General features: G+C 41.5%; 1 protein-coding gene and 1 pseudogene across 3 annotated transcripts in view; both read right to left on the bottom strand.

Annotated features, from left to right (window-relative positions):
* The window catches only part of RNF38 (ring finger protein 38), a 142,986-nt gene that overhangs the window by 36,439 nt on the left and 91,848 nt on the right, over positions 1-14,699 (bottom strand). The window contains exon 3 of one of the 3 annotated variants that reach the window (XM_062207960.1): positions 9,406-9,555. The exons of the other annotated variants lie outside the window; for them this stretch is intronic. Coding sequence (XP_062063944.1) covers positions 9,406-9,555 — 150 coding nt within the window. The remainder of the gene's footprint in view (positions 1-9,405; positions 9,556-14,699) is intronic. 3 annotated transcript variants of the gene reach the window in all.
* Positions 4,621-4,772, bottom strand: LOC133772128 (U2 spliceosomal RNA; annotated as a pseudogene).

Genomic DNA, 14,699 nt, shown 5'->3' with positions numbered 1-14,699 from the left:
TTGGTGTTACTAAATGTAAACTTGACACCGATCACTTAATTGCCACTACTTACTCTCCAAAATTCTCCATCCAACTCAATTTCCCAATTGAGCTTCACCAAAACTGTCAAAATTATCAATTAGCTGAACATCAGATAAGGCTTTATTTATTTATTTGACAGAGTTAGACAGTGAGAGAGAGACAGAAAGAAAGGTCTTCCATCCATTGGTTCACCCCCCAAATGGCCCGCTACCCCAATCCGAAGCCAGGAGCCAGGTGCCTCCTCCTGGTCTCCTACGTGGGTGCAGGGGCCTAAGCACTTGGGCCATCTTCCACTGCCCTCCCGGGCCATAGCAGAGAGCTAGACTGGAAGAGGAGCAACCAGGACTAGACCCGGCGCCCATATGGGATGCCGGTGCCGCAGGCAGAGGATTAACCAAGTGAGCCACGGTGCCAGCCCTGAGGCTCTGTTTTCTACTGGAGCTGCTCCTGTCTCTACTCCTAATACTCCTGAAAGTTCCCATTATTTGGGCATTAATGCACTTCGTGGTTCAAAATAATTGAGACCTGCTGCTATCACAAAAATCATCTCAAAACATTAGCAAAAAGAACATATAGGGCTACATACTATATTGTTAGAAAAGCACATAAAACAGAATTATTTTTCTTTAAACTGACAGAAATACAACAAATTGCTTAATAGTTCCACTTGATCATTCCAAAATTATTTACAAGAGATATTCAAAAAACCATGTCATTTCCCTTTTATATTTAATATTATAATTCAGTTGTCGTTATAATTACAATAGAAAATTGTTTTCAAAGGCATATACAAATATGGTATGCTTTTGTAACTCTATCAACATACCAACCTTATTTTCTTCCTGGATTTAATGGTTTTTTTGTTTGTTTTTAAATTACACTTGGGGGTTGGCATTTTGCCCAGTATCCCATGGTATCTGTGCTGGATACGCAACTCATGTGGGAGACTCAGATTGCGTTCTCAGCTCCCAGCCTTGTCCCACTGAAGACAAATGGGGATTGAACCAGAAGCAGGGAGCTTTGCCTCTCAAATATATCTTTTTTTTTTTTTAAGATTTTATTTATTTATTTGAGAGGTAGAGTCACAGATAGTGAGAGGGAGAGACAGAGGGAAAGATCTTCCCTCCGTTGGCCCCCTCCCTAAATGGCCGCAATGGCCGGAGCGACGCTGATCCGAAGCAAGGAGCCAGGAGCTCCCTCCTGGTCCCCAACGTGGGTGCAGGGGCTCAAGCACCCAGGCCATCCTCTACTGCCTTCCCAGGCCACGGCAGAGAGCTGGATCGGAAGAGGAGCAGCCGGGACTAGAACCGGTGCCCATATGGGATGCCAGCATTGCAGGCAGAGGATTAACCCACTGTGCCATGGCACTGGCCCCTTAAATATATCTTTAAAACCTTTTAAAAGTGGGACCAGCATTGTGGCACAGTAGATTAAGGCACCACCTGTTATGTTGGCATCCCTTATGGGTGCCAATTTGAGTCCCAGCCACTCCACTTCCGGTCCAGCTCCCTGCTAATGTTCCTGAGAAAATAGGAGAAGATAGCCTGAGGGCCTGGGTCCGTCATCCACATGGGAGATCCAGATGGAATTCCTGATTCCTGGCTTTGTCCTGTTTCAGCTCTGTATGTTGCAGCCACTTGGGGAGTGAACCAAGTGGATAGAAGATCTCTTTCTTTCTCTCTCTCTCTGTAACTCTTTCAAATAAAAAACTTTAACAAAAATCTTTTTAATTTAGTACACTTATTCTTATCCCTTGATTTTAATAAGCAAATCAGTCAATAATCATAGAAACTTAGACATTCTGAATAACAAAATTATACAGTAGAAACACCAAGAACTGACAAACTCATACATGAACTCTACATAAACACTAGAAACAGGCTATCCCTACAGCTGGTAACAAACAGTAAACAATATTCCTAAAAATATTTATTGCTTCTGATCTAAAAATGGGGTAGGAGTCTGAAGCAGGGGTTAGAACACTGCTTGGAAAGCCCACATCCCATAATTGAGTACCCAGGTTCGAGTTCCAGCTCCACTGCTAATACGCACTCTGGGAGCCAGTAAGTAAGACGATGGCTCAAGTGCTTAGGTCCCTGCCACTCACATGGAAAACCTGAGTTCCAGGCTTCAGGCTTCAGCTATTGTGGGCATTCTGGGGAGTGAACCAGTAGAGATGTAAGATCTCTAACTTGCAAATTAATTTCTTTTAATTTTTTAATTAACCTAGAAGGGGGCTGGCATTACAGTTACAAAACAGAACATAACAATTATAATTTGATAAAGTAACACCAAAAACCTGGGTTGTGAAAAAAAATAACAGACTAAATGTGAAAATCCTAACAAAAAGATACAGAAATAATTTATTAACAAAACATACTTTCTAAATGTACTGCTGAACTCAGGAAAACTGGGAAATTAGCAAGGACCCCAAAACATGGAGGAATACTGAAAACCAGGCTTGTTTTTAGTTTTAGATTCTCTCTGAAGGAACAAAAGGTAAATCCTATCACTGAGGGCACCCCCTCTCCCCCGCATGCAGTCAAAATTTCCTTAACAGTATACATACAATGAAGGGAAGACCAGAAAAAGCCATCCCAATGGCACAGAGTTAACAAGGAAAATGTTGCAATTTTGAATAGAGAAGGAATTTCTTCCAGGAGGATTCAAACCCAAGATCACTCTTCACATCAAGTTTTAGATTCAAATTTTGTCCACAAATCTGTATGTTTATAAACTAATATAAAAACTCACTCAGAACCATACAACCTCTAGGACTCTTGACAGAAATGAATGCAAAGTCGAATATGAAGGGATAATCCAAAACACAGGCCAGCAGTTCTCAAACTTTTGCATGCCTCAACACCAGACTGCTGGTCTTCCCCTCAATCTCTAATTCAGAAAGTCTGGACAGAGGCTCACAAACCAGCATTTCTAATATGATTCCAGCCCATGCTTGATGTTGCTTAGCCAGTACCAAATTTTGAGAACCAATGAACCAAGAGATCAGGAACTCTTAGCATAAGTTCCTAAAGATAAATTACCACAAAAGAAAAATTTATGCTTTGGGTTCTCTAGGGGAGAAACTATCCTTCCTTTTCTTGTTGATTGTGTGCCAGCAGGCTGACTTCAAAATATCAGATGATAACAACCTCCAAGTCCTATTTCTACTGGTACAGAACATTATACAGATACTGCAGTATAGAACACTGGCACAGACTTAGGGATCAAGAGAGCCAAGGTGGGCTGGGGTTACAAAAGGAGGGAAGTAGGGATGTTTAACACTTATCATTAAGCCTCTGATAAAATGACTTAAAGATTACACTTCTATTAACACCAAGCCACTGTGCAACCAAAACATCATTAGAAGTGAAAACAACCCTGGAGATTGGCCTAAGTGTTCTCCATGATTTCACCAAAGCAATTCAGAAGTCATTATATGCTATAGGAAAAAAAACTTATTTAATACTTGTAATCTATCTCAGGTATATGAGTATATCAGGAAATGTGGGGGTAATGGGAGATGCTGTACTGATAAATTTTGCCCAAAACAGAAGAGTTCCAAGTCCTATTAAAATGATGACTAATACACACCTGACTTCACCATGAGTGAGCCCCAAGAAGTTACTTCACCAAGAAGCAAGGGGTAAACAGAGAAGGAATGTGGTATCCACACCCCTGCCCCTGCAACCTGGTTCTCTCTATCATCAAAAAGGACAGACAACCTTTCCCTTAGACTTGCTAGTAAAGAATAATCAAGACAGATTATTTATTTATTTATTTATTTTTTGGTAAGGGAAAAATTTAAGCAGGGAAAAGCAGAAAATCAGTAATTTTATATTTGGGGATCATACAATATAATTCACAAAATGATCTCTATACATTACCTCATTTAATTCTCCACAAGCTCAAATCTTTTTTTTTATATCAATAGTCAACAATATATTTTTATTTATTTTTATTTTATTTTTGACAGGCAGAGTGGACAGTGAGAGAGAGAGAGACAGAGAGAAAGGTCTTCCTTTGCCATTGGTTCATTCTCCAATGGCCACCGCGGCTGGCGCGCTGCGGCCGGCGCACTGCGCTGATCCGAAGGCAGGAGCCTCGTGCTTCTCCTGGTCTCCCATGGGGTGCATGGCCCAAGCACTTGGGCCATCCTCCACTGCACTCCTGGGCCATAGCAGAGAGGGCCAGGAAGAGGGGCAACCGGGACAGAATCCGGCGCCCCAACAAGCTCAAATCTTTAAACCATTCTCACATATATGTAAAATGTTTTCCTTAGTGAAATTGAACCGATTGTTGAATATACTACTCTTGAACTACGTATGCAGTGTACATAGTCTTGTCTTACATGACTTTTTTTTTTTTTTTTTTTTTTTTTTACAGGCAGAGTGGACAGTGAGAAAGGTCTTCCTTTCTGTCGTTGGTTCACCCTCCAATGGTCGCTGCGGCCGGCACACCACGCTGATCGAAAGCCAGGAGCCAGGTGCTTCTCCTGGTCTCCCATGTGGGTGCAGGGCCCAAGAACCTGGGCCATCCTCCACTGCACTCCCGGGCCACAGCAGAGAGCTGGCCTGGAAGAGGGGCAACCGGGACAGAATCTGGCGCCCCAACCGGGACTAGAACCTGGTGTGCCGGCGCCGCAGGTGAAGGATTAGCCTATTGAGCTGCGGCGCTGGCCTTACATGACTTTCAATTTTTGATGTACACAGCTCTACACTTGATCTTAGCCAAAAGGCTGAGAAGCAGTGTAACAGCGCTAACAGACCTGGGCTCAAGAAGATTTCAGGATAAATCCAATTTCTCAACCAGACAAAGCAAACATCCTCTTGGAATGTTACTGTATTTGTAGAGATGAGGGAAAAGAGGGCTTGTATAATGTGTTTTCAACAGCTACCAATAAGCAAACAAAAGCAATCAGAATTTTGCTTTTTGCCATGATGTAAGTTTGTGCTTTTCCCCATGAAAACCCAAAGAAAATAAGTCCTCTGTGCAGTGAGTACCTGGAATAGGATTCCAGTGTGTAATTTAAAATTGCAATCCCTCCATAATGATTAGGATCTAATACTGTGTGAAAATACTTTGTGACTATCACAGGCTATAACTGCTAATCCACAGGAATACATAAGCTGCCTCCGTAAGTCTAGAAAAGCCCACATGGCTGTCTCTGAATAACACATTAATAATGTATATGGTCTAGACTTTTCCCAATTTTTAATTGCACCAAATATCACCAGTTCATAAAAAGTTAACTTGCAAGTGCTTGGGCCCTGCACCCCATGAGAGACCAGGATAGGCACCTGGCTCCTGCCTTCGGATCAACGCGGTGCGCAGGCCGCGGCGGCCATTGGAGAGTGAACCAACGGCAGAGGAAGACTTTTCTGTCTCTCTCTCTCACTGTCCACTCTGCCTGTCAAAAATAAAAATAAAATAAAATAAAATTAAATTAAAAAAAAAAGTTAACTTGGTGATATAACAGTTTTCAACCACCATATTTAATTCCAGCACAGTACTAGATTTTTTACTCAAGTACTCGTAACTATAATAATTTTAATCTATAAACAAAGATGTCTACACTGATCAATTAAAATTTTTAAATTTGAGGCACAGACTTGAAACCATTAAAAATAGAGAATTATAGAACATTAAATTATCAATTAAATGAGTAATAGGCAACAGATGCAACGGTCAGCAGCATTATAGTAATCATAAAAAAGTTTACCCAAATATCAATCAAAAAGAAAGAGGATAAACAAGAGTTTATATGCTCAAATACTGGAATACTAAAGCAGCAAAATGAATCAAGCAAAGAGGGACATACATTAAAATAGATGAATCTCAAAAGTACAGAAAGTATACCACTTATAGTAAGTTCAGAAACAAGCAAAATAGAACAGTACAGCATCCAAGCATCCAAGAATATCCTCTGTGGTAAAACCATACAAAAAAGCAAAAAGATACTAATCACAGATGTTTACCTGAGGCATAGGTATGGCAACAGGTGGATATTGTATGAAGAGTCTTATGGAAGCTTCATAAGTATCACTAATAGTTAATTTCTTAAACTGGATGGTGATTTATTGTATGTATCTGCTCTATACTTTGTAACTTGGATATATGAAATACTTCATAATTTAAAGAGTCTAAATAAATCTTTTTAAAAAGTCAAATCAGGCAAAATGTAAAAGACAATTTTTTGCAATTAAAAAATCTGGACTAGTAGTTGTACAGCAAAAATCTAACAAAGCAGGATCAAAGTAGAGTTCTTAATAAACAAGGACAGTGATAAATAACGGAGGTGACTAACATACATACACACACACACACACACACACGAAGAAAAGCTAAAAAAAAAAAAAAAGATGAGCTTTTCATTCAAAAAAAAGGGGGGGGGGGGCTCAGGAGAGTACCAGCACTTCCCTTGTTCTCCATGACCACCCTAATTACTAGGCACACACTCAACCCCATTCTTGGAGTGAGGGGGAAAAAAACGATTTCCTTACCCCTAGAGAAGGCTGCTGGAGAAGTCATGTCCTCAGAAAAAGAGAAGAGTTTTATCTAAGATAACGAAGTAGAAAGGGTGCCTTAAGAAAAAAAAATGGAAGAGGCAGGTAAGTCTGTTTAAAGTGAATTATTTTGAAGTAAAGGAAAAGTAGAGAGGTGAGAGGGTGGGTACTTGGAGGAAAGCCAAGAAAAAGAAAGCTAAGGCTTTAAGGGAGTAACTTTGTAAGGACAGGAGAAGGCTGGATACGCTTTCCTTTTCATGTGGTAACTAAGTTTTTATCTAAGGGAAGCATAACTGGAACAAACAAATTACACCCAATTTTATTATCAGAATTAGTTCCAAGTATCAATTATGTACTTCACAGAGAACAGTGGCAGGATAGTAGCTGAGCAAAGAAAACCTCTGGTCTCCCTTAGAAGTAAAATATACTAAAGGTCTTGGTTCAAGTTAAAGGAAAGAATTAAGACTGCAAATACAAATTTAACACCTTTCACTTTCTGCAACACCTGAAGGCAACTGGCTCTATCAGAATTCTATTTTCAAAACACCTGTTTAAATTTATTGCATTTGGCAGCTGTTCTCTAAGTTTAAATTAAATGTTGAGTTAATGTCTGAAGAATCAAAGGCAATCTAGAGAACACACAAAGTGTCCAAAAAAATGTTTACTGGTGCCAGCAGTAAAGGTATCTTTCCTAATCTATCAGTTATCTAAATATCAAGCTACTTTAGCCATAATCAAAAATGGTAATCAGTGTCATTTAATTCAATACTGATATCTATGCCTCAACACATACTTACACTATGTTTACACTATACCTGTTGATGCATCTAAAGATAGTAGAAACAGTAGACAGGATACAGCCTCAGTTGGATTTTGGTCCCTGCTCTGCCAATGATAACTGGATGTGAATGGGCATCTCAGTGAGATTTTCTGAGCCTATTTCCTTACCTAGAAATAACAACCATACCTAGGTTTATTCTCCGAATTTAAAAACAAGAGGCCAGCACTGTGCTACAGATGGTTAAGCTGCTGCTTGTGATGCCTGCATCCCATACTGAAGTGCCTTTTTGGAGTCCTGGCTGCTTTTTATTATTTTTTTTAAAATTTATATGAAAAGCAGAGTTAGAGAGAGGTAGGGGCAGAGAGAGAGAGTGCAAGCTTCCATTCGTTGGTTCACTCCACAAACAGCCGCAACAGCCAGAGCTGGGCCCATCCAAAGCCAGGAACCAGAAGCTTCTTCCAGGTCTCCAACATGGGTGCAGGGGCCTAAGGACTTGGGCCATATTCCACTGCTTTCTCAGGCCACAGCAGAGAGCTGGATCGGAGGTTTAGCAGCCAGGTCTCAAACCGGCGCCCATATGGATGCCAGCACTGCAACTGGTAGCTTTACCCACTACACCACAGCGCCGGCCCTGCTCCATTTCTGATGCAGTTTTCTATTAGCCTAGGAAGCCAGCAGAAGATAGCCTAAGTACCTGGGTGTCTGGCACTCATGGGAGACCAAGCTTAGCTCCTGGCTCCTGGCTTTGGCCTAACACAGACCCAGCTGTCATGGCCATTTGGAGAGTGAATCTGAGGATGGAAGAATTCTCCCCGTCACTATTTCAATAAATAAATCTTTTTAAAAAAATCATGGAAAACAGATAACTTAGCACAAATTTCAAAAAGGAATACCCGTCAGATTGAACAATCCTGGATCATTTACATGGCTTGTTCCCAGAAATTTCCTATCTCCAACTTAAAATGTGTCACAAGCATTTTTTTTTTTTTCCCCCCAAACTAGTTCCAGCTCCCAACCTGTCAGCCCTACACAGAAAGAAAATGAACTGTCTCTACCCTCAAGTCCCAGCCTTGGTTAGCAACTATCAGGTGCATACATGTATAAATAAATGACTTGGCCCCCTAAGCCCACCACAGAGAAGCAGTTATGCCATTTGGTTTCTTTTCTGTTAACAGTGTCATCCAGTACCAAAACAAGCTTCCCTAGGAATATGCACTGAAAGTCTAGTAGCCCATGATTTATGTGAGCAGATCCCAGGAATATTATTAATAGCCTAATAATGGTTTAAGTCATTTATACTTAATTTTCTTGTTCTGTATTTTTAAAAACGTTAAAATCATGGGGCCAGCACTGTGGCGTAGTGGGTAAAGCGGCCCCCTGCAACACCAGCATCCCATATGGGCCCTGGTTCCAGTCCAGGCTGCTCCACTTCCAATCCAGGTCCCTGCTAATGTGCCTGGGAAAGCAGTGGAGGATGGCCCAAGTACCTGGGCCCCTGCCACCCATGTGGGAGACCCAGATGAAGCTCCTGGCTCTAGGCTTTAGCCAACTGCTAGCTGTTGCGGCTATCTGGAGATGGAAGATATCACTCTCTGTAACTTTCAAATAAATCAATCAATCTTAAAGAAAAATTTTCAAATCACATTTTAACCAAAGGTACCAAAAGTCATAAAAGGCAAAGTAACCATGTTCTCTCTCAGAAATACACATTATAAAATTCTGGGCACTAAGTAAATAAGCAAGGATGACTTTTAAAAATCTTATGTTTCCATTTTTCCTTTCCTTCACAAGTTCACATATTCTATGACATTTTCTACTTTCTTACAGAACCTGGATTATTAAGACAAATGATTAAGATCAAAAAGGTCAAACAATAAGAACATTATTAACTGGTCAAATAATTAACAGTAGCTCAAGAGAAGACAAACGTTCTTCAAAAAAGCTGGCTGGAAAAGTTACATTAAAGAAATCCTCTAAGAAGAACTTATTCCTACATATAACAGAAAATAAGAAGATACTGAGAATTTCTTGCAAGCTTCCCTAGAATCTATCTGTGGTTTTCAGCCCTATGTAGGGAAAGGGAAATATATAAGAACCTGGAAGAAAGCTTTGAAGTGAGCATCCTCTTGAACGGTAGTGTTCTGATCACTTGGGAGGAGAGGGAACAGGCTCTGAAGTCTCACCCTTTCACAAATCACCTTGTTAGGATGGCCAGGTAGAGGTGCTGAATTGGCCCCGGGAGATATCTGGGAAAAAGAGGGAGAAGAAAAGGATAGTTCATGGCTAGCTGCACCAATGTGGAGAATCATGCCTGTGATGGATAGTTGGGTTTCCTAGCTATTTGGTGATTTTGCTAGCCGAGACTGGAAAGAAAGTAAACAATAATTTTAAACATCAAAACATAAGAATGGCAAAGGCTGCCTCTGGCAATGGATTGACTGTTACAAAAACCTTGTTAAGCAAATCAGCACAGCTCAAGAACACCAAGTCCTCCCTGTTCCCCAAAAACATCCACTGCCAATTTTCCTATAGGTGTTTATTCTAAAATCCTGAAGGACTTCACATTAAGAAAACTCAAGGTATTGGCCGGCACTGCAGCTCACTAGGCTAATCCTCCGCCTTGCGGCGCCGGCACGCCGGGTTCTAGTCCCGGTCGGGGCACCGATCCTGTCCCGGTTGCCCCTCTTCCAGGCCAGCTTTCTGCTGTGGCCAGGGAGTGCAGTGGAGGATGGCCCAAGTGCTTGGGCCCTGCACCTCATGGGAGACCAGGAGAAGCACTGGCTCCTGCCATCGGAACAGCGCGGTGCGTCGGCCGCAGCGCGCCTACCGCGGCGGCCATTGGAGGGTGAACCAAGGCAAAAGGAAGACCTTTCTCTCTGTCTCTCTCTCACTGTCCACTCTGCCTGTCAAAAAAAAAAAAATAAATAAATAAAAAAAAAAAACTCAAGGTAAAATCATGTGTGTCAGACACAGAATGGTGAGTGTTTACCTGGACTAAGATTAATACGTTCCCTTATTCTATTTTTCAGTTAGCCTTCCAAATTATTATGCAAAGAAAGAAGAGAGACTTAACAATATCTGTAGTAAAACTTCTGCAACTATCATACATATGACTGTACACCATATGATATATAGTAATCTTATGTTTGGCCATGGAGATCTGAGCTCTAATCAACACAAAGCTGGCAACAGTCCTAAAGAATAAAGGACAAAATCTTAAATCCAAAAGTAAACGATTGCATGCTTTAAATGCTTGTGTTGATTGTAACTTAATCCCCTTCAACAAATATGTAAATATACTTAATTTCTGGCACTTAATAAATCATAAACATCACTGTGTTGTGACAGTGAATCCTCCTTGGAAATTGAGGTTTCAGGATCAGCTTGTCCCTACACTAAAAATCATATACTTGAATACTATCTTGTTTTAAATGTTTCACTGCCCATTCATTTATTCAATCTTAACATCTAAGTGTAAATTCAATGGTAGGGCTGGCGCCGTGGCTTAATAGGCTAATCCTCCGCCTTGCGGCGCCGGCACACCGGGTTCTAGTCCCAGTTGGGGTGCTGGATTCTATCCCGGTTGCCCCCGATGAGCCGGCCACAGCAGCCATTGGAGAGTGAACCAACGGCAAAAAGGAAGACCTTTCTCTCTGTCTCTCTCTCTCTCTCACTATCCACTCTGCCTGTCAAAAATAAAAATAAAAAATAAAATAAAAAAATTCAATGGTAGGCATTAAAGCAAAAAGAAAAGGCATGCTTTCCCACCTTCAAGAAGTACATGTTGGGGCCTGCACTGTGGCATAGTTGGTAAAGCTGCCAGCTGCAGTGCTGGCATCCCTTTGTGGGTGCCAGGTGGAGACCTGGCTGCTTCACTTCTGATCCAGCTCTCCACTATGGACTGGAAAGCAGTACAAGATGGCCCAAGCACTTAGGCCCCTGCACCCATGTGGGAGACTCAGAAGAGGCTCCTGGCTTTGGATTGACCCAGCTCTGGCTGTTGCGGCCATTTGGAGAATGAAGCAGGGGAAAGACCTCACACTCTCTCGTTCTCTCTGCCTCTCTGTAACTCTGCCTTTCAAATAAATAAATAATCGTTTCTTCTCTTTTTTTTTAAAGGAAGTATATGCTATTAAAAAGTCACCATACAATATAAATACTTTCATAGAGTAGACACTAGATGCTGTGGAAACGTTAACTGTCAAAAGACAATAGTGTAGACAAGAAACAACAAAATATTCAGTATAACTGGACAGAAAGGAAACTGCCAGAGAGGAAGGCAGAAAACACATTATGAAGTTGAATGTTAACTGTGTTTATATCCCTGCTGAAATAACTTTCCTAAGCCCTTTATGATTTTTTGTTACTGGTTTTTCATGAGCTTGGTAAATAGCTAACCATGCTATTGGTAAAAGTACCTCCCCAAAGACCCTCCTAGGAATAAAAAGCAAAGCACTTTAGAATTCACCAGGATGCTATATAAAATGTTTTTATCTCTCTACTGCAAATAAGTGTGTGCTAATAATCTTTACTATTAAAGAAGTATGCACTGAATAAAGGAATATTTACTGATCGTCTCCTACAAGACAAAGTTATGTGAGTAAAGACAGATAAAACATGGACTCCGTCCCTGAGCTGCAGCATAATATTCAAATGCTGCCAGACAGACCAAAAATCATACACAAGTAAGAGCCTGACTCTGTCTGAGGGTAAGATTAAGGCAAGATTTCCTAGAAACAGCTGTGGATCACATTCCTGATTCAACTCAAACTAAGGAGTGTTTTTATCGTTTGTTAAAGCAATTCTCTCTCAAAATGGTCTGTGTTCCTGTATGTAGGTTCAATAATCTTTCTGCAATCCTCTTACATTTTTAATTTACACAGTAAGTAACCTTTGTAGAGTGGTTTAAAAAAGGCCATCTGTCTCCAACTACATAATGCCCAAAGCAGTCTTACAAATCAGCAGTACAAGTAGGGGGTTGGAAGAAAAAAAATCAAAGGGTAAATGTTTCCTCTCCTTCAGTCTTTGTTCCTTTGAAAATATAAAATTTTGGTCATAAATAAATTCAAACCTGACAACCCTAGCCCCTGTGGCCAGAAGTTAATCAATTTCTAGCATATACTCTCCTACCCACAAAAGGACCAAAAAAGAGTTTCTTTTGGTCAGCGCTCCATTTGCTTATAAAAAAGAGAAGACAAATCAGACAATGGTGAAAAGCTAAGTCTTGTAGTTAAAATAAGTCTGGGACTAAACAGTAGATGGGCTTTATCAAAATCAGGTATATTCTCACTGGGTGAGATAAAATCACACACATCTGGGAGACGGGGTAGTGGGGGAAGGCAGACTACCTACCTAACATGTTCCCCAGGGTTTCCTCCTCTAGTATATACCTGCCATACAAGCCCTCCCTGTGAATATGATGGACTTCATTCCCATGATGAAATCACAAATAGGCTGATTTTAAGTTGATCAAGATGGAGGTTGTCATGGGTAGGACTGACTCATTCAGAAAAGGATCCTAAAGGAGAAGCCATCCTTCCTGAAGATAACCTGCCAACCCTTGAGACAAAATTGCTGCACCACCAGAAGACATAGCCACGCCTTAAGAGTCCTGAGAATAGTCTCCAGTTGACAGCTACCAAGAAAACAGGGGGCCTCAATAATCACATTCTAGCTCCTCATTGTAATCTTAAGAAACACAATTTGGCCGGCACCGTGGCTTAACAGGCTAATCCTCCACCTGCGGCGCCGGCACACCGGGTTCTAGTCCCAGTTGGGGTGCCGGATTCTATCCCGGTTGCCCCTCTTCCAGGCCAGCTCTCTGCTATGGCCCGGGAAGGCAGTGGAGGATGGCCCAAGTCCTTGGGCCCTGCACCCGCATGGGAGACCAGGAGAAGCACCTGGCTCCTGGCTTTGGATCAGCATGATGCGCTGGCCGCAATGGCCATTGGAAGGTGAACCAATGGCAAAAAGGAAGACTTTTCTCTCTGTCTCTCTCACTATCCACTCTGCCTGTCAAAAAAATAAAATAAAATAAAATAAAATAAAACACAATTTATCAACAACCAGTGAGCATGGAAAAGGACACACCCAGTCTTATTAAATCACAGCTATAACTACATAAGATTCTGATCAGAGTGACCAGCTGTTAGCCTATACCAGGATGCCTGATTCAAGGAAACTGTGAGAAAATACATTTGTGTTTTAAGCAAATTCACATGTGGTCACTTGTCACACACAACAGAAAAAAAACGATATATGTTTTCAACCAGAATAACAATTATTGTAGCACATACAAGGAAAGTTTCTTCTCCAGAATTCTGACTTCTAACTTGATTATCAAACAAAACTAGGGCTGGCACTGGGGATAGCAGGTTAAACCACCACCCACAACGCTGGTATCCCATGTGGGCTGTTCTGCTTCTGATCCAGCCCCCCTTTAATATGCCTAGGAAAGCAGCAGAAGGTGGTCCAAGTTCTTGGGCCCCTGCACCCATGTGAGAGACTCAGATGGAAGCTCCTGGCTCCCGGCTTCAGCCTGGCAGGTGGGGCCATCTGGGAAGTGAACCAGTGAAGATCTTTCTCCCTCTCTCTCGAACTGTGCCTTTCAAATAATATAAATCTTTTAAAAAAATAAAAAATAAAAACCAAGACTTTTTATTTAAGCATTTACAGCAGTTTTTAACATCTCAATCTGGTAATAGCTAATTTTGTGCCAGGAACCAAACTGGGCACTCTGATCGTTAAACATCTCATATCAGGTTTAACTGATTTTCTTAAAGTCACATAGCTTAGAAATATCAAAATCAGGGGGCCAGCGTTGTGTGCAGCAGGTAAAGCCACCACGTGCGACCCTGGCATCCCATATGCGCACCAGGCGTCAGTTCATGTCCAAGCTATTGCACTTCTGATCCAGCTCTCTGCTAACGGCCTAGGAAAAGCAGTAGAAGATGGCCCAAGTGCTACCCATGTGGGAGACCCCAAACCAGCTCCTGGTTCCTGGCTTCAGCCTGACCCTGCCCTGGCCACTGCAGCCATCTGGGGGAGTGAACCAGAGGATGGAGTTATCTCTTTCTTTCTCTCCTTCTGACTTTCAAATAAATGTAAATAAATAAGACAGAAAGAGAAAGAAAAGTCAAAAATCATATTTGAGCCTGAGTCTATTGGACTCCAAGGTTCATATTCAACCCACAAAATAAGTACCTGGGTTCAATACCCAGCTCTGGATTCCAACTTCCTGCTAATGCAGACCCTGGGAGGCAGGGTGGTTATTCATGTGACTGAGTTATTACCATTTACACAGAAGAATGGGTTGAGTACTTAGCTCCTGGCTTGGGTAACATTTACTGCTTCAGTGAAGTTGTGGGGACGTGGGAGAGTGAACCAGTAG

This window comes from Lepus europaeus, chromosome 12 (genome assembly GCF_033115175.1).
Source record: "Lepus europaeus isolate LE1 chromosome 12, mLepTim1.pri, whole genome shotgun sequence".
Taxonomy (NCBI): Eukaryota; Metazoa; Chordata; class Mammalia; order Lagomorpha; family Leporidae; genus Lepus; species Lepus europaeus.
Note: the sequence above shows the minus strand (reverse complement) of the source record. Positions and strands in the feature narration are given on the sequence as shown.